The sequence below is a fragment of the Pan paniscus genome, chromosome 14, assembly GCF_029289425.2.
Source record: "Pan paniscus chromosome 14, NHGRI_mPanPan1-v2.0_pri, whole genome shotgun sequence".
In the NCBI taxonomy this organism is placed as follows: Eukaryota; Metazoa; Chordata; class Mammalia; order Primates; family Hominidae; genus Pan; species Pan paniscus.
The window spans coordinates 45,248,853-45,268,601 of NC_073263.2; the positions used below are offsets into that span (position 1 = coordinate 45,248,853).

General features: G+C 40.8%; 1 protein-coding gene across 24 annotated transcripts in view; it reads left to right on the forward strand.

The window, feature by feature from the left end:
- LCP1 (lymphocyte cytosolic protein 1) overlaps positions 1-17,535 on the forward strand; it is an 86,182-nt gene extending 68,647 nt beyond the window's left edge. For all 24 annotated transcript variants that reach the window (XM_034936700.3, XM_055096715.2, XM_055096726.2 and 21 more), the window contains 5 exons: positions 106-220; positions 1,084-1,217; positions 9,224-9,347; positions 12,520-12,644; positions 15,732-17,535. In XM_034936700.3, the coding sequence (XP_034792591.1) occupies positions 106-220; positions 1,084-1,217; positions 9,224-9,347; positions 12,520-12,644; positions 15,732-15,864 (631 nt within the window). In that variant the 3' untranslated portion in view covers positions 15,865-17,535. The remainder of the gene's footprint in view (positions 1-105; positions 221-1,083; positions 1,218-9,223; positions 9,348-12,519; positions 12,645-15,731) is intronic.
- The last annotated feature ends 2,214 nt before the right edge of the window (positions 17,536-19,749 follow it).

Below are 19,749 nucleotides of genomic sequence, written 5' to 3' on the forward strand. Positions count from 1 at the left end.
GTTGTGAATATTCTTTGAACTAATATGTAAGAAAGTGTCTGGCCCATTGTAGGCCCTGAATAAATGTTGGATATCTGAGAATCCTTTTGTGTTTGTTTTGTTCAGTGACTTATCAGATGCCCTGGTCATCTTCCAGCTCTATGAAAAGATCAAAGTTCCTGTTGACTGGAACAGAGTAAACAAACCGCCATACCCCAAACTGGGAGGCAATATGAAGAAGGTAAACAATGATGGTTCTGTTGTTCCAGGAGACAGGCAAAGTCATAGCCTGCAAGAGCACTCTAAATACTTTATAAGGCAGCCAAACTTAGACAAGTAATGTTTTTCCAGAAATTAAATTCTAGTACAGCAATCAGAAACCTGAACAGCTTTATTAAAGTGTGTCCATTATTTCAGTCGATTGCTTATTTATAATTCCATGTTGGATGTCTTCAAACATTATCATGCAAAAATTCTAATTAAGATAATTAGAGCAAGCAGAGAGCCACAGGGATTTTTCCCTCAGCAGGATCTTTATTCTAATTTCTAAAGAATTGGAGCTTGTACTGACAGCTTGACTTGTTCAAACAGTTTGTCAACTGTCAACACAGTGGGAACATTGTTTTGAAACAACAGGGTTGACACAGCCATTTCTCAGCATTTCTTATTGCTGTGACTGTTAATGATCCATGCGTAGCTACAGGAATATCTGTTCACATGTCCATTGCTATGTTTGCAGAGGATGGAGACTCCAAATTTTCCATGTCGATCTCCATGAATTCACCTTTTTTAGAAATATTACATGTAGGTAATTAAGGATGGCTCTCCATTTATGCAGTGTGATATAGCTGTGAACATATTCATAGTAATGAATTCATTTCAGTTTTCCACATTATGAATATTTTTTATGAAAGTGAGGGGTTCTAAGGAAAGATGGAAAATTCTTTAATTTTGAATCCTAGAATTGCAGAACCAGTTGAGACTTGAGAGGTCATTCGGTCTTACCATATTTATTTCATTTTTTATCTTTATTTTTATTATTTATCTGGTATTTATCATCATCAAGATGATGACGTTAAATTGTTTTCCTTTCTGCTCATTCAGCTTGAGAATTGTAACTACGCGGTAGAATTGGGGAAGAATCAAGCGAAGTTCTCCCTGGTTGGCATCGGTGGACAAGATCTCAATGAAGGAAACCGCACTCTCACACTGGCCTTGATTTGGCAGCTAATGAGAAGGTAGTATAGCTTATGGAAGTGGCTTTTTCTTGAATACATTATTTACCTAGACAAATATTAGCAAATTTTTAGCAGTATGAGTTAATTCAGTAAAAGTATGTTTTAAGCTAAGCTTCATAACCAGAGAAACACTTTTTACCTTTCTGCTTTTTTTTTTCAGTTCTATCAGTTTTTGTTTCAAGTATCGTGAAACTCTGTTATTAGGTTCATAAACAGTTTAGATTGTTGTTTCATTCTAATTTACTCATCCCTTTGTCCTTATGAAGTAGTCTTTTTTATGCCTAATAATATTCTTTTCTCTGAAATCTATTTTTTCTGACATTAATAGATAATAGCTACTATTGCTTCTATAGGCTTCCTATTGATTAGTGGTTAGCATGGCCTATCTTTTTATCATCCTTTTACTTCAATTGATCTGTGTAAATAACAATTACTTTTAAAGGGACTTTTTAAATAAAGGGGAAATTATGCTGTATTTATCTACACATTTACTATTTCTAGTGCTCTTCTTACTATTTTATAGATCAAGATTTCCATTTGGTATCATTTTCTGTCTACCTAAAATATTTCTAATAGCACAAGTTTGCTGGTGATGAGTGATTTCAGCTTCTATATGTCTGAAAATGTCTATTTCATTTTCAAAATATTTTTTTCTCTGAGTGCAGAATTCTAAGTTGATAGTTTTTTCTTTCCGTACTTTAAAGATGGTTTCACTGTCTTCTGGCCCACATTGTTTCCAAGGGGAAATCTATTGTCATTCTTATCTTTGTTCCCTCATATGTAGTATTTCTTTTCTGGCTTATTTTAAGATTTCTCTTTATTACAGGTTTTAGGTAATTTTATTATGACGTACATTGTTGTTTCTTTTTTTTTTTTTTTGAGGCAGAGTCTTGCTCTGTTGCCCAGACTGGAGTGCAGTAGTGCGATCTTGGCTCACTGCAATCTCCACCTCCTGGGTTCAAGTGATTCTCCTGCCTCAGCCTCCTGAGTAGCTGGGATTACAGGTCCACGCCACCATGCCCAGCTAATTTTTGTATTTTTAGTAGAGACGGGGTTTCACCATGTTGGACAGGCTGGTCTCAAACTCCTGACCTAATGATCCACCCGCCTCAGCCTCCCAAACTGCTGGGATTACAGGCATGAGCCACCACGCCCAGCTCCATTGTTGTTTCTTATGCTTGAGGTTTGTTGAACTTATAGGATCTATGGGTTTATACTTTCCATCAAATTTGGAAAACTTAACTTTCATCTCTTCAAACATATCTTCCATACCCACCAGACCTGGTTCTGGCGGATTCCAAGTCCATGTATATTTGATCATTCAAAGTTGTCCCTAAGCTCACCAATGCTTTAGTGATTTATTTTCTCTATGTTTCATTTTGTATAACTTGTATTGCTGTGTTTTCAAGTTCACTAATCTCTTTTATTTTGCATGTCTAATATTCCATTAACTCCATCCAGTGTACATGTTTTTTAACCTGGACATTATAGTTTCCATGTATAGAAATTTTGAGTCAGTTTTATATTTCCCATATCTGTCCTTTCCTTTACCTTCTTGAACATACAGAAAATAATTACAGTAACTTATTTTGGGATCTGTTTCTACTAATTTATTTTTATCTTCATTATGAGTCATATTTTTTGGCTTCTTTGCATGCTGCTAATTTTTTAATTATATGTCAAATATCATGAATTTGACCTTGCTGTGTACTGGGTATTTCTGTATTCCTTTAAATATTCTTAAATTTAATCCTGGGATAGACTTAAGTAACTTAAATACAGTTTGATCCATTTGAGGCTTACTTTTAAGCTTAATTAATCTAGAGCTCATTTTGCTTGTTAGTAATGAGAAAATGGTCTTCTGAGTACTTTGCTTGATGCTCATGTATTATGAAATTTTTCCACTCCAGCTGGTGGGAACAAATTTTTCCAGCCTTGTGTGAGCCCCAAGGATTGCGCTCGTGGCTCATTTCTGGTGGGTTTTTCCCCACAGCCTCTAGTAGTTTCCTCACACATGTGCACTGAGTGGTCCTCAGCTGAAGACTGAGGGAAACCCTCTGAAGGCCGCTGAAGCTTTCTTTCTGAATGACTCTCTTCTCTCTATACAGTTCTCACCACTCTGATAGTCTTTCCCCTAAATTCTAGGCACCTGGGCTTCCTTCATTTCTCATCCCTGTTTCCTCCACTCAAGAGGATGGCCATGCTGTTTGGGTTTTCTCCTCCTATGCTGCAGCTTGGAAACTTTTTCCATGCTGGAAAAATCTTAAGGCTAACTTTGTTTTCTTCTTTTCAGGGGCCACTGTCTTGTGCTTCCTATTGTCTGATGTCTGAACAACATTGTTTCATATGTTTTTCACTGTATTATAAGTGTTTAAATGTGGTCCCTGTTATTCCATCATGGCCAGAAACAGAAGTTCCTTTCATAGAAAACTTTAGATATGTTTTGGAACTGAATATAAACTTGACTAATGTGAGAAGTATAGGGTGATATTAGTTAAACAAAAATAGATTATAAAAAGATACACAAATAGAAAATAAATTATAAGAAAAAGAAACAATTTTTGTACAAAATCATAAGCTTGGGAAGACTTTTAGATAGGAATTCTGTAAGTAATAAAATAATTTACTTGTAAATGCTTCAGTCTTTCCCCCTATAGTAATAGCTCTGACAAGGCAAGAATCTTACATCCCCTCATTAGATCCTACGTTAGTGTGACTTAATTCATTTTCCTACCTGGAAGGAAGCCCCAGAAACTGCATGTCACATTACATTCTGTCTGGCAAGATAATGGCAAAGACAAGGTTCGTGGTGTGCCTAGGCACTGCAGCTTTAGTTCCAAGCCACTGTCTGCAGATCCTAATAATGGCCGGCTCTGGATGTAATTGTGTCAGTATTTCCAGATAAGGTAGGATAATCAGAAGTGATCATAAAAGATTTCACTCCCTGATTCACATTTGCTTTACTAAGTATAGAGCTCTGTTACCCATTTCCAAACTGGGGTCTCTTTAATGATGGGGGCAGATGTCATAAGGCTCCCCTGGTGCAGAAAACTCCAGAACTAAAGAAACTCCAACTCTATCTTTTAGCTTACTGCATGTATCCAGAACATCATTGAAAACTACTCAGGGCTGTTCTCACCAGTGTATTTCCAGATGATATTTCCAAGCTATCTTTATTATCTTCAAGTTTTAAATTTTTAACAGATTAGCAATTCATACGGATTGCTTTAAAAACCAAAGCAAAAGTCCTTTTAGTTGCAACAGTTAAACTGACTCATGGGTTTCAATATTAAATAATCTTTAATATATGCTATTTTAATGATTAAAAAGCTCAAGCCAGCGGGTGCGGTGGCTCATACTGTAATCCCAGTACTTTGGGAGGCCGAGGCGAGTGGATCACCTGAGGTCGGGAGTTTGAGACCAGCCTGGCCAACATGGTGAAACCCCATCTCTACTAAAAATACAAAAATTAGCCAGGTATGCTGGTGCGTGCCTGTAGTCCCAGGTACTCAGGAGGCTGAGGCAGAAGAATCTCTTGAACCTGGGAGGCAGAGGTTGCAGTGAGCCAAGATCATGCCACTGCACTGCAGCCTGGGTGACGGAGCGAGACTCTGTCTCAGAAAAAAACAAACAAACAAACTCAGGTCAGCTCCATTCTGTATTAAATTTCATAATATCTGAAAAACGTCTTGCAATATGATCTTCGGACGTTTTGTAAAAATGTGGCTCAAAGCCCTATTTAATGGCTGGCACATACACAACAAGGTCCACTCTGCTGTTGCTGTCTCCACCTGGTTAAAAAGTCATATTTCTCATGAGTGTTTACTACACAAGAATTGTGCATTTAAGAAAGTAGAGAAATATATTACTGTAGAAGGAGAAGTAATGACTGATAATTATATAAATGGCACCGGAAGGGATTTTTTTCCCTGCATGCTATATATTAAAAGATCTATTAAATTTACGGCCGGTTCTAGCTGGAATTTATTTCATTGAATTGTGCTGATGTGCTAATTTGGTCATTTATCTGGACAATAAATGGCTTGTCATTTTTTCCTATGAGAGCAAATGAGAGATATGTACTTAAACTTCCCTATCCCCTTCAGTAGCTTGGAAATCATTCTCAGGGTGGACAGTTGGCAAACAGCATATGCATAAACTTGCAGATAAAACCCTTGAAGCAAGCAGGCTGCCAGCACATGGCAATGATGGCTCTGAAGCAAATGAACAAAGAATCCGAAGCAGACAAATAGGAAACTCTCCCCAGGTCAAACAGGCTGTGGATGGTGAAGTCAGGATGGGTCCTTGAAAAACAAAACGCCTGGTTTGTTCCTCTGTGCCAAATAATAAATAAGTAAAACAAGTGTTGGAAGGCAGGAAAGTAAGCAGGTGGTAATCACATCCCTCTAGTGCCTCACATCCAAACCTCATCAACTCTCTTGTTGAAGGAGGAACTGGCTAAAGCTGGAGCTCATAATTCTGTTTCATTTTGACAAAGAGCTTTTCAGCACAGCACCTTTTACAAACACTGGTAATACTGAGATCTTGTCTGGAGGGCTCCATTTAATAGCACAATCGTCCCAAAGCAGGTTTGATAATATGCAGTAATTATCTCAAAAGGAAAAATCTAGAAAGACACAGGCCAAATTAGTTTTTGTTTTACATTTCAAATCTGTATTTAGATGAGCAATTGCTTAGTGTACTATCTAGAATGGAGGCTCTAGCCTAATTTTTTTTTGAGACAGAGTTTTGCTCTTGTTGCCCAGGCTGGAGTGCAATGGTGCGATCTCAGCTCACCACAACCTCCACCCGCCGGGTTCAAGCAATTCTCCTGCCTCAGCCTCCCGCCAAATAGCTGGGATTACAGGCTTGTGCCACCACACCCGGCTAATTTTCTACTTTTAGTAGAGACAGGGTTTCTCCACGTTGGTAAGGCTGGTCTCAAACTCCTGACCTCAGGTGATCCGCCTGCCTCGGCCTCCCAAAGTGCTCGAATTACAGGCATGAGCCACTGTGCCCGGCCCAGCCTAATTCTATTCTTTCTTCTCTTTGTTTTTTTTTTTTTTATCGTTTTACTTACAAGTGGGTGTCTGATTCCATTTCAAACCTCTGCATCTCACTTGAGGTGGCAGAAAGACTGCCTTGTGTTCACTGGAACTCTGTGCCACTGTGAGAGGCTGTTCTCAAACCCCAGAATGGAATAAGCTGCCTCCACAATTTGCTATACCTCTATAAGGTTCCCTGTTCCTTAGCAGCTTTTCACTCTTGCAGATAGACTTTAGTATAAAGGTGGGCTTCCCCTCTGCACCATTTAGTTCCCAGGCTTAGGAGGTGGGTCAAGAACACTGCTGCTGTTTACATGAGCATGTGGACAATGCAGGGCTGCAACTCCTGATGAAGGGAAGTGAGAACTAGGTCCCGGGACAAGAGAAGCTACCAGAAGATTGATTAAACTTACTTTGTTCCGTCAGGTTATATATAGAGAGGACCTAATAAAGCAAGCACTAACCTACCTTTTTTTTATTCAGACGTTCATTAGGCAGAAATTCTTAGATGTTACAGTAAATGCTAATAACTTAATATGCATGCTATCTGGAAATAAGAAGCCAGTTATGCCATAAAATGTAACCTTTATGAAGAGATCAAAAGTAGGATCTTTTCCAAACTAGAAATATTTTGAAAATCTATCTGCACTTACCCCATTTATACTCATGATTTCTCAGCATTTTGGTCCCATCTCTGGGATCAGACTAAACATCTTTCTTATCCCCTTGCTTTCCCTGGGAGACAGTCACTCTATTTATTTCACCCACCTCTCTGTGCCTTCATTTACTAGATGTCCAGTAGTGCTAGGCAGTCTGCTAACCTCTGATGAACAGGGCACATGGACCCTGTCCGAGGGCACACAGTGGATACCAATGCCATCACAGGTTCTGGGAACAGGTTTGAAGCAAGTATACCAATACTGATGAATACACTGTGCAAGCTGGAAAAGTGATACTTGAGCTGAGGATTAGGAATTCACTAGAAGGGAAGAGGGCCCAGGTAGTGAGTACAGATGAGTCCCAGAAGCAGGAGGCAGGAGGAGGATGGAGGTGTGGCTGGGGAGCTGCTGATGGTTCTGTGCGGTTGAAATGTGTATAGGTCTTTGTGTGTGTGTGTGTGTGTGTGTGTGTGTGTGTGTAGCACATGATGGGCAAGGAAGCAGGGAGGGAAGAAGGAAATCACAGATGTGCTGGAAAAGAACACTAGAGCCAAATTGTAAAGGGCCTTGTGTGCTGTATGCTGGAGCTTAACCTGTATTCTTTGGGCCATGTCGAGTCACATTAAATGTGACCAAGCAGGGAGCTGTGGCATGTGTCTGTGGTCCATCCCGTACTAGGGAGGCTTGCTTGAGCCCAGGAGTTCGGGGGCGCAGTGAGCCATGACCGTACCTGTGAATATCCACTGCACTCCAGCCTGGGCCATGGGCCATGTAGTGAGACCCCATCTCTTAAAAAAAAAAAAGACAGACCAGAACTGTACTTCAGAAAGGAAATTCTGTGAGGTGGAGAAACAGAATGAAGAGGAGCTAATTGATTTGAGGAAGACTTAGGAGGTGTAATTGATAGGACATCACTGCCAGTTTAAATGTGAATTTTGATAAAGAAAAGTTGCACAAGCCATTTTCCTTCCTCTCTTCAATAATGGGAAGGTGTTTTCACCTAGAAGAAGCAGGGCATTGCTCTAATTTCAGGGACTAAACTTGAAAACCATCTGGAAAGTCACGGGAGAACTGTACTGTCCATAGGAGCAGGAACTAGAGGAAGATACCCGATGGATTATGTAAGCAAAATCCTAGAGCACCCAAGTGGAGGGTGACCTGAATTTAGGTAGAACCGGTCAGATGAGATTCAGTCACAGGATTCTTGAGTTTCAGTTTGAGAAGCACACACTGTAATTCTAGCCCTGAAGGTCTTTCATGTGTAATTTGATCCCCTCCTGCCAACCTGAACCATGAAGTCCACAAACCCATGTGTTCCTGGACTGCTGGGCTTTCTCCCATGCATTTCCCTTTCAGAAGTGAGTAGCTTTAGGGAATGGTGGTTCTTCTCTGCTCCAGAGACAGTGTGGGTTTTTTGGGTTTTTTTTTTTCTTTTTTTTTTTTTTGAGACAGAGTCTCACTCTGTTGCCCAGGCTGGAGTGCAGTGGCACTATCTCAGCTCACTGCAACCTCTGCCTCCCAGGCTCAAGCAATCCTCCTACCTCAGCCTCCCTAGTAGCTGGGACTACAGACAAGCGCTGCCATGTCCAGCTAATTTTGTGTGTGTGTTTTTGGTAGAGACCGGGTTTCGTTATGCTTCCCAGGCAGGTCTGGAACTCCTGAGTGCAAGCGAACTGCTCACCTTGGCCTCCTAAAGTGCTGGGATTACTGGCGCCTGGCCTAGTCTATAGAATTTTAAGAGGTTAAAGCATCTTCTTAATAAATGTCCCCCAACCCCTCCAAAACAACAAACAAACCAATTCTCATAACAGTAGGTATCTAAGGTAATTCTTACCTTCAGACTAAAGATGATCTTTGTCAGCATATTTCTAACATTTTTACTTATATAAGGAAAAAAGTATTTTATACTTTTTCTTTATCATGTAGGCTACTCAGACTTTTCCAACATTGAGTTATTTCTTGATTTTTTATTTTTTTTAAATTGCCACAGGTTGGAATCTTTTCCTTCATTTTCCTTTCCTTGCATTTTTTCCCTTTGGCTTTTTCTTTTTGCTCAGAGCAATGATCATGCTTAGAAGGAGGTATCTGCTTTACATTTCATTATACTAGCCATAAAGTCACATCTTAAGTTATTCTAAAAGGAACTAATGTTGTAATATGTTCTTTTTTTCTCTCAAATGTAATGGTGTCCAGACTGTCTTCTATGACATACCCAAAAAAAAAATTCCATCCTTAGCTACTTTCTGTTTGTATTAAATTCTTTAGCAACTGTTCTCCAGAAAGCATTCTTTCTTTTGTTCAGATATACACTGAATATCCTCGAAGAAATTGGTGGTGGCCAGAAGGTCAATGATGACATTATTGTCAACTGGGTGAATGAAACGTTGAGGGAAGCAGAGAAAAGTTCATCCATCTCTAGTTTCAAGGTAAAATTCTTTGTCTTCTGCTAGAGGCCATCTGAGCTCTATGCCTATCTGTATTGTTTTCATTATGTGTTCAAGTGACCTTCAGTGGTAGGTATTAGAGGCTCCCCCTCCCATTTCAATTTTGCTTAAATGACTCGTTATTGTTTTGATGTTCATCAGCCATTTCATTAATGAATTTCTCAATACTTTCTCCCATAAGTTAATCATAAAAACCCATCATTAAAAAAAAAATTTCAACTTTTATTTTGGATTTAGGGGGTACATGTGCAGATTTGTTATATGGGTATATTGAGTGATGCTGAGGTTTGGGGTACAAATAAATCCACCAGCGAGGTATGGCGCATCGTACCCAACAGGCAGTTTTCTAGCCTCCCTCCCTCCCCATTCACCTAGTTTCTACTATTTTTAATTTTTATTTTTATATTTTTAATTTTAATTTATTTTTTAATATTTTTTATTATTTATGTTTACTTTTCATATCTGTTTTTTGTGACAAGCTCTCACTCTGTCACCCAGGCTGGGGTACAGTGGCATGATCGTGGCTCACTGCAGCCTCAACCTCCTGGGCTCAAGTGATCCTCCTGCCTCAGCCTCCTGAGTAGCTGGGACTACAGGTGCACACTACCATGCCCAGCAATTTTTGTTTGTTTGTTTGGAAATGAGGTCTCACTATGTGGCCCAGGCTGGTCTTAAATTCCTGGCCTCCAGAGATCCTCCTGCTTCAGCCTCCCAAAGTGCTTTGGGATTATAGGCGTGAGCCACCATGCCTGGCTTATTCCCATCTTTATGTCCATGTGTACTCAGTGCTTAGTTCCCACTTAAAATCCATGATTTTAAAAGCAAGATTTTAGGCATTGTTCTTTCAAAGTAATATAAACTATGATAGTATTCGTAAAATGTGGGCACCTCCATGATTCAGATTAATATTATAACGGTGACACGTAAAATGCTCAAAGATCTCCCTTGTGATGTTTTTTTGCAAAAAAGCAGTTGTGTACTTCTATCTAAATCCCATTTTTATTAATAGCAGCATTTTATTTAATTTCTTGACTCATGTTTCATACATTAACTGGATTCCTCCTCAAAGGACGTGTGCACTTGATCCACATCATCATAATGCCTGTGCCGTCTTAACTACATTTTTCTAGCTTGAAGGTCAGGATTAGGGGGAGGAACACCTTCCGAGTTGTATTAACAGGGTTGGTGAGGTGGTTCATCATGATATCCATCCTGTGTTTCAAAATCAAGAAAAAATGAAAATCTCTTTCCACAAGCAGTAGCAGAAGATATTGTCAGGGCAGGGTTGTCGCAGGAGTGTCCACCTGCTGTGAGCTCATCACAGATAACTGTCACCTCTGCTCCATCTCCAGCCTACTGTTCAGTCTGGAGAGCTGAGCAGAGTTAGGAGTGGATGCTGGTCACTGATGCAAGCAGATTCTTCCAGAAAGAGATTTGGAAAGGCAGCAAGCAGATTCTTCCAGAAAGAGATTTGGAAAGGCAGTAAAGAAAAGCAAAGTTGAAAGGAGCTCTAGATATTGAATGGGCTCTGGCTACCAGGGGCTCCTTGTTCATGTCTTAGGGCATCTTCGCTGACATTGTGAAGCTGGCTTTACTGTTTTCCTCATTTTATAGGTGAGGACATCAAAGCTCAAGTAACTTCCTGAGCGTATGGCTAGTAATTGTATGTGATGGTCCACAAATGGGAGGAAAATGCCTTTTACCTGTGGGGTGAGGCTGTAGAGTGTAGTGTATCTATAGGTCACTTAGCTGTTAATATGAAGTGGCCAGTTACATAGCCCAGGGGTGCTTCTCTCCCTAAAATAGCTGCTGCTCCAGCCCATTACATGAGGCTGTGGCTTCTGGGGTGTTCTTATGGGGACAAGGTTCGACAAGCGATGCTGGGGTTCACTATTAGAAAGGTTTGGCAATTCTTTTGCTCCTTGTAACACTCGGGGCTCATTTTCTCCTGTCTTCTTAGCAAGTTGTTGCAGAATTGATTAAGTAAAAGAGGCCACATAATGTACTGAAAGAAATGTCATACTAGCCCCACATTCCTTTTATGTGAAGCCCTTTTAAAAATGAACACAACCCACTCTTTAAAAAAAAAAAAGATTCAGAGAGTACATTTGCAGGTTTGTTACAAGGGTATATTGTGTGATGCTGAGGTTTGGGCTTCCATTGAACCAGTCACCCAAATAGTGAGCATAGTGCTGAACAGGTAGTTTTTCACCTTTAACCCACTTCCACCCTCCCCCGCTTGTGTTTATCAATGTCTATTGTTCCTACCTTTATGTCCATACATACTCAATGTTTAGCTTCCTCTTGTAAGTGAATAGATGCAGTATTTGGTTTTCTGTTACTGTATTAATTCACTTAGGATAATGGCCTCCAGCTGCATCCATGTTGCTGCAAATAACATGATTTTATTCTCTTTTGTGGCTGCATAGTATTCCATGGTGTATATGTACCACATTTTCTCTATCTAGTTCATCGTTGATGGGCACCTAGGTTGATTCCATATCTTTGCTATTATGAATAGTGCTGCGATGAACACAAGCATGCAGGTGTCTTTTTGGAAGAAAAATTTATTTTCCTTTGAGTATGTACCCAATATTGGGATTGCTGGTTCAAATGGTAATTTTATTTTTAGTTCTTTGAGAAAACTCCAAACTGCTTTCCGCAGGGGCTGAACTAATTTACATTCCCACCAACAGTGTGTAATCATTCCCTTTTCTCCACAACCTCACTAGCATCTGTTATTTTTTGACTTTTTAGTAATAGCCCTTCTGAATGGTGTGCAGTGGTATCTCATTGTGGTTTTGGTCCTCATTTCTGTGATGATTAGTGATGCCGAGCATTTTTGCATTTTTTCATGTGCTTGACACAATCCACTATTTTAACTTTACGTCTTTCTCTAGTTGTGCTAACTTCCTTCCATTTATTATTTGAGAATGACTACCTGCTGTTGGTAGACGGTGGGTTTTCTGGGAAGTTACTGATGCTCCTACAGAAACTACAGTTTATTTGAAACACTATGTGGAATACTGCTGCATTTCCCAGACCAGGCTGTATATATTATATATTTAGGAAGAAAAAGCCACCCATTTCCTTTGAGCTGAATGGGAGTAACTTTGGGACACGTTGATGAAACCCTCCCTTTGTCTCTGCGTAGGACCCGAAGATTAGTACAAGTCTGCCTGTTCTGGACCTCATCGATGCCATCCAACCAGGTTCCATTAACTATGACCTTCTGAAGACAGAAAATCTGAATGATGATGAGAAACTCAACAATGCAAAGTACGTAAATAAAAATAAACCTCAAATTGGGAGGGAAGGACCCAACTGGCAGCTGGATGGTTGTAAAGTCTAATGCTCATGCCTTTATACAAACATTTCATTTTCACTATCCATGCTTTTCCTTCTCATGACTTTCTGCAGTCTCATCATCACTGTTTTGGATATGGTACAATAGTAGTTTAAAGCTCCTAGTGCCAGAATGGGAGCAAGACAAAAAAAAAAAAACAACCCAATAATGAGAGTATTCTTGTAATTGATAAGCAAGCCTATAGTTTCATAAAACCAATTTCCTAACCAAATGCTCCATTCATGAATATTCATGGATAAGAATGCACAGGGGTAGGGTTCCACAGCAGAGCCTTTGCCAGTGTGAAAGCCACTGTCTTGTGTTTCACCATTCAGGTCACCTGCCAAATGATTCCTCTAGAGTGAATATCAGCATATTACAGTTTCTGAGCCAGATCTGCCCTGTTGTCTGCTTTTCTAAATAAAGTTTTATTGAAACAGAGCCTATTCATTTGCATCTTGTTTATAGCTGCTTCCCTGCTATAACAGCAGAGTTGCATAGTTGCAACAAAGCCTAAGATGTTTACCATCCAGTCTTTTGCAAAAAAAAAGTTAATGAACATCTGCTCCAGACAGGTGCTTTTCTCAGATCAGATTCCGTTAGTTTCCTTGGGCTGCCACAACAAAGTACTGCACAAACTGGGCAGCAGAAGTGTCTTCTCTCACAGTTATAGGAGCTAGAGGTTTGCAATCAAGATGTTGGCAGGATTGGTTTCTTCTGAGGGAGAATCTGCCCCATGCCAATCTCTGCCTCCATCTTCACATGGCATTCTTCTTGCGTGTCTGTGACTTCACACGGCTGTCTTCCCCCTTTGTGTTTCTCTGCGACACTTCTTTTCTTAGAAAGACACCAGTCCTACTGGATTAAGGTCCCACCCAACTCCAGCATGACCTCGTCTTAACTACTTACATCTGCAGCAACCCTCTTTCCAACTAGGGTCATACTCTGAGGTGCTGGGGGTTAAGACTTCAGCATATGAATTTCGAAGAGACACAATTCAGCTCATACCACAGGTCTAGAAGATACAAGTATCTAGTGCCTGGCATCCCTGCTTTATAATCCCAACAGAGCCCTTCTCTCTGTTCCCAGTTTGAGAAAGTGGGAACCTGTGCTCTCGGGATGCCGAAGTTTAACACAATTTAATGGAGAGAAATAAATAATTAAACTAAAATTACAATAGATTGTGATGAGAGGTGTGGAAGGGACAGTATGAGGCATCCCTGAAGGGATAGGAAGGGGACTAGAGCTCTTTAGAGCAAATAGCAGCTCAGCTGAGCTCAATTGAAAAGACAAGTAAGAAGGAAGTAGACAGGTGAAGGAGAGAGGAAAAATGTTCCAGGCAGAAGGAAAAACACATATGAAGACCCAGAAATTGTAAAAAGCCTTCAGCCCAGATGTTCAAGGGGAGTGTGATTAGGTTTAAGAAACTTGCCAAGGCCACACAGTTTTTCAGTTGTGCAGCTGAGATTCAAAGTCCAACTTCAGAGCCCAGACCCCTAAGCACTCTCCTGTGAGGGCGAGATACAAAATTACTTAGAAAAAGGGGTGAAAGAAATTACACAAAATGCGAAGAATGGTTATGTCATGGTGGCAAGATTGTGTGTGATTTTGTTTGAAGCTCCCTTCTAATTTTCAGACCATTTTCCCTCTGTGTTTTATAATGGGGAAAAATTAATTTTACTTTGTTAGTAATTAATATGGAAGAAGTTATTGAGAGAGAGACAAGGAGAAAAAATGGGACTACTCATGCCTGATGCTCTTAATTTAATTTGATCAATAAAGTAAAAGTAAAGTAATTTTAGGAGAGCAGGAGGTAGTCAATGTGGGCTTGGGTAGAGTGAAGAGTGTCTGGTGTAACCATAGTAAGAGGTCACTAGATAATAAACGAGGTGAATAAAAGAACTGCCAGGTAGTAGTGTGGGCTCATTTGAAAATAAATTACAATTAATAAAATTTATCTTCATATATCTACAAATAGAGCAAAAATGTTCTGATGCAGCTATTATCATTCTTTGTGAAAATATGGAATATAAATCTCTGGCCACTCTATATTATAGTACCATAAATAAGTACGAATATATGTGGGCAAGAATTGGAATGGAACAAAGAATAAAAAAATTGATGTGTAAGGCTAGGATTTTTTTTTTTTTTTGAGACGGAGTCTCACTTTGTTGCCCAGGCTGGACTACAGTGGCACGATCTTGGCTCACTGCAGCCTCCGCCTCCCGGGTTCAAGCGATTCTCCTGCCTCAGCCTCCTGAGTAGCTGGGACTACAAGCGCATGCCACCACGCCTGGCTAATTTTTTGTATTTTTAGTAGAGATGGGGTTTCACCATATTGGCCAGGATGGTCTCGATCTCCTGACCTCGTGATCCACCCACCTCGGCCACCCGAAGTGTTGGGATTACAGGTGTGAGCCACTGCGCCTGGCCAAGTTCAGGATATTATACATTTTTCCTCTTTTGTTCCTTGTAAAAATGTTACTGTAGTTGAAATGTAGTCTGCAAACTTTTCCTACCACACATTTTTATTCAGTTCTGTGACTCTTTCTGCTATGCTGTTATGTAGCCCAAGAGAATACTGGTGTAAGTATCAAAAGTGGCAGCATGTGCTGTAGTGGCTCACACCTGTAATCCCAGTGCTTTGGGAGGCTGAGGCAAGAGGTTCTCTTGAGGCCAGGAGTTCAAGCCCAGCCTGGGCAACATAGTGAGACCCCTGTCTCTACAAAAAAAAAAAAGACTTAACTTTAAAAAAAGGCAGGAGCTGAAGAGGTCTCCAAGGACAAATAATACACTTGATAATGATCACGAGACTAGCCAGCAAGTCTGATGCTTTGTTAGAAGCTTTGGTTGAGCCAAAATTTGTCCACAAAAGTGTGAGGATGCTGGTGACTGACTCCAGCCACTGCAGGAGTGAGTTCTGTCCTGACTATGGAACGACTGTGACTGTGACCCTCCAGGGTCCCATTCGTGTTGTGTTTCTCAGGCTCTCCTTATTTTTCCTCTTCTCTCCCTTTTAGATATGCCATCTCTATGGCCCGAAAAATTGGAGCAAGAGTGTATGCCCTGCCAGAAGACCTGGTTGAAGTGAACCCCAAAATGGTCATGACCGTGTTTGCCTGCCTCATGGGGAAAGGAATGAAGAGGGTGTGAGGCCCAATGGGGCTGGGTGGGAGGCGGTGCCCTCACTCCTGACTGCCCGGCACAGATGCTCCCGGGATGATTCAAGCCATTCCGAAGTTCAACTTGGTGACACTCTATAAGATTCCAAAAAGCACATATTAGTGCAGCCAAGTAGCCTCTCCTGTATTTAACAAAAAAGTGCTTCATTCTTTGCAGGAGGCCCAACCTCCTATATATAGGTTTCTATTCTTGATTTATTTGCTGCTTCGAAAATCTAGAGGAAAAGAAAGAAGTTATTTTCCAGGTACCCTTCTCGCTTTTGCTGTTAGCCAAGGATAGAAGCTGCAGTGGTATTAATTTTGATATAACCTTTCAAACCAGCTTCATGTGGCTTCCCTTTTCTTTGTTCAAGATGAGGGCCAGGAGGGGAATCATCACACCTGCCCTAAACCCTGTTCCTGGAGGTCAGCATTTGATCTGTTGCAAGCCCCTCTTTCTGTCCCCTCTTCCTACCCTGCCTCCCATGACTTTGCTCCTCATACTTTTGGAACCATGCCTTCTGGGGGGCCCATCTCCTCTGGCCATCCTTGTCTCTGGGCCACTTGGAGTGTCTGATAAATCAGTCAAGCTGTTGAAGTCTCAGGAGTCTCTGGTAGCCTGCAGAAGTAAGCCTCATCATCAGAGCCTTTCCTCAAAACTGGAGTCCCAAATGTCATCAGGTTTTGTTTTTTTTCAGCCACTAAGAACCCCTCTGCTTTTAACTCTAGAATTTGGGCTTGGACCAGATCTAACATCTTGAATACTCTGCCCTCTAGAGCCTTCACTCTTAATGGAAGGTTGGATCCAAGGAGGGTGTAATGGAGCATCAAGCCACTCGGGGGCAGCATGGAGCTATAACTAAGCATCCTTTAGGGTTCTGCCTCTCCAGGCATTTAGCCCTCACATTAGATCTAGTTGCTGTGGTATGGCTAATACCTGTCAACATTTGGAGGCAATCCTACCTTGCTTTTGCTTCTAGAGCTTAGCATATCTGATTGTTGTCAGGCCATATTATCAATGTTTACTTTTTTGGTACTATAAAAGCTTTCTGCCACCCCTAAACTCCAGGGGGGACAATATGTGCCAATCAATAGCACCCCTACTCACATACACACACACCTAGCCAGCTGTCAAGGGTAGAATGAATCTATGCTGGATAAGAAATGGCGGAACTGCGTTATGAAGAGCTAATTTACTGGACAAAGAATTCCAAAGCAAAACCAGAACAGTATGAATTTGAGCAGCTCTCATAGGTTGAGCAATTTCCCCCTAAACCAACTGAAGGCTAAAAAGCAACAGGCCATTGTGAACCAACGCTAGACGCCCTCTATCATGGTGAAAAGCTCCATCAATGAGGTATCTTCTTTAGTGGTGGTATGTAATGGAACTTAGCCATTTTTCAAAGCAATTGAAATGCATTGCTCTGGATCTGTTCCTTGGCAGTGGACTCAGAAAGCCAACATGTGGCTCCTCCCAGCCCATAACCAGTATTTTTGCTGCTTCTGAATACAAATTGGTTGGTTTTGACTTCAGATTGAACTTACTGTAGCCTCAGATGATTTCCCCCCTCCGCCTCCAGGAAGAAAGAATGTTACTGCCTTAATAAAAAATGAAAAGAGAATGATGCTCGAAATCTTTCCAAATAAAATGTTCCGTATATTAGGTGTCTCTGGATGTTTCGTTTTGAAAGTTTGCTAACAGTGTGCTATAAATCGTTCATTCATTCATTCCTCCAAGACGTTCGAGTGCCTAGTATGTGCTAGGCATAGTGCAAGGTTTTAGGAATGTGCCTATGAACTAAACAGGCACTGTGCTCAGCTGATGCCTGTCTTAGGAAAGACGGAAGTTAAACAATTAAAATAACAGATGTGACAAGTGATAAAAAGAAGGGCAGGGTGAGACATGAGTTTATGACAGGAAACAGTCTGAGGAGAAATAGTTTGGCTAAAAACTGAAGAATAAATTTCCATTAGGCAAAGCAGGGAATAAAATTAAAGCTGAGAGCCAAACTCAGAAATACACTGAACTTGTAGGAGTGAAGAGGTGTGATACCTTTCCTCACCTATCATAAGAGTCATGGCCAATACTGTGACAAAAGATGGGTAACAAGAGAAAAGGGTAACAAATTTCTTTCATCAAAGTTTTACATGACATGGGAGCTTTTAGAAATGAAAACCCAAAGATCCAAGGAAAACTGTTCATTTTTATGCTTAGATTTAATGCAGAATGAACGGCCATGCAGAAATGTGATTGGGCAAAAGGCTGTGATCTAAGGCTAATAAATGGAAGAGGAAGCCCAGCAAGGCCTGTGTGTTCCGATTCTTCTTGGCTGCAGTCTGTAGCATTTTTTCCTCCAGGGATCAGGGCAGGACCCCCCTGGAATGAGGGTCTTATTACCTACTATCAGGCAAGGTAGGCCAGAGAATTTCTTTACCGTCACTGTCTACACAGAAAGGCAGGGGAAGGTTAGAGTAATTTTTCTAGGGTTTTATGGCTTGCTTTGGGGGAAAGGGGTTCTAGTTTCTATGACCCTCCTTAAGAAAGAGGAATTCTGCTTTCTGTGAGTTGCTTCAGGGGAGAAAGAAGGGGAGGAGACAGGAAGGCAGGAGAAGATCAGAGAGGGAGACCTTGTTTCTGAGGTTTCCTTGGAGGCTTTCCAGTCTCCTTTAGTTCAAAGTACTCTGCATACCAAAGTGCCACACTTTGGGGTTTCGTTTTTTTCTGAGCCCCAACAAACCCAATCATAAACAAAAGTCAGACTTAGGGATTGGTGCAAAACAATGTCTAGACTGAGTTGAGGAGGAATCTTTGGGGTTAGCAGTGCCCGAGATCTCCTCTCCAGCTTGGCGGTTCCTTACTTGGGAAGAAGTGGGGGTGCACTGGGGGGATGCAGAGGAGTTCTGCTGCAGCCAACTTCCTCAGTTGGGCTGCTGTGACAGAGAAGCTGGCCATCGATTTGGCATGATCACACTTTGACCTGCAGAGGAGCCACCCACCCACACAGCAGCTAGGAAGCTGGGCTTTTGTGCCTAAGCTGTGTGTCCGGGCTTTACCAGCAACTTCTTCTTGGAGGTAGCTCCTTCCTGGCCTAAACACTGCTGCACCTTCTATACTTAGGAGGTCACTCTGTTCCCAACATATCAAGAGGCTATAGATATTGTTTCTTTCTATTTGTACTAGACTGCACTGAAATTCCCCTCCTAATCAGCAACCACTGTTACCAATGTCTTTTGTATCCTAGAAATATTCTGCGTACATATCACACCCATTCATCCTTTTTATAACAAATATTAGCATACCATAAACATCACTCTTTATTCCATTTTTTTTTTTTTTTTACTTAATACCGTGTCTTGGAGGCTGTTTCATATTGGTACATACAGACCTACTTCAATCTTTCCAACAGGTACATGGTCTTCTACTGTATAGGCATACCAAACTCCATTTAACCAGTGGCCTCTAAATAGATATTTAAGTTGTTTTCATCTTCTGCCCCGAAAATAAGGCCACAATGGATAATATTACACGCACTTCTTGAGCACAGAATGTTAATTTTAATTCAACAGGTACTTATCAAGTTCCTTCTCTAGCAAAAATATAGCACATTGGGTAGTCAGACATGGATCCTCTTAAGTTTCCTCAAATTATTTTATTAAAAACCCTAAGCTGGGACAGATGCTCTAGCCAATCCAAACTTCTCTGTTTTATGTCTAAAGAAGCGTGTTAACCAGCATGCATGCACACATAAACCATAATAAAAAGCAGAATGTGATCAATGCGGTAACAAATTTCTAAATTAAATATCACGGGACCTCAAGGAAAAAAATTAATTCTGAGTAAAGGATCAACAAAAGTTTTTGGAAGAATTCAGTTGTG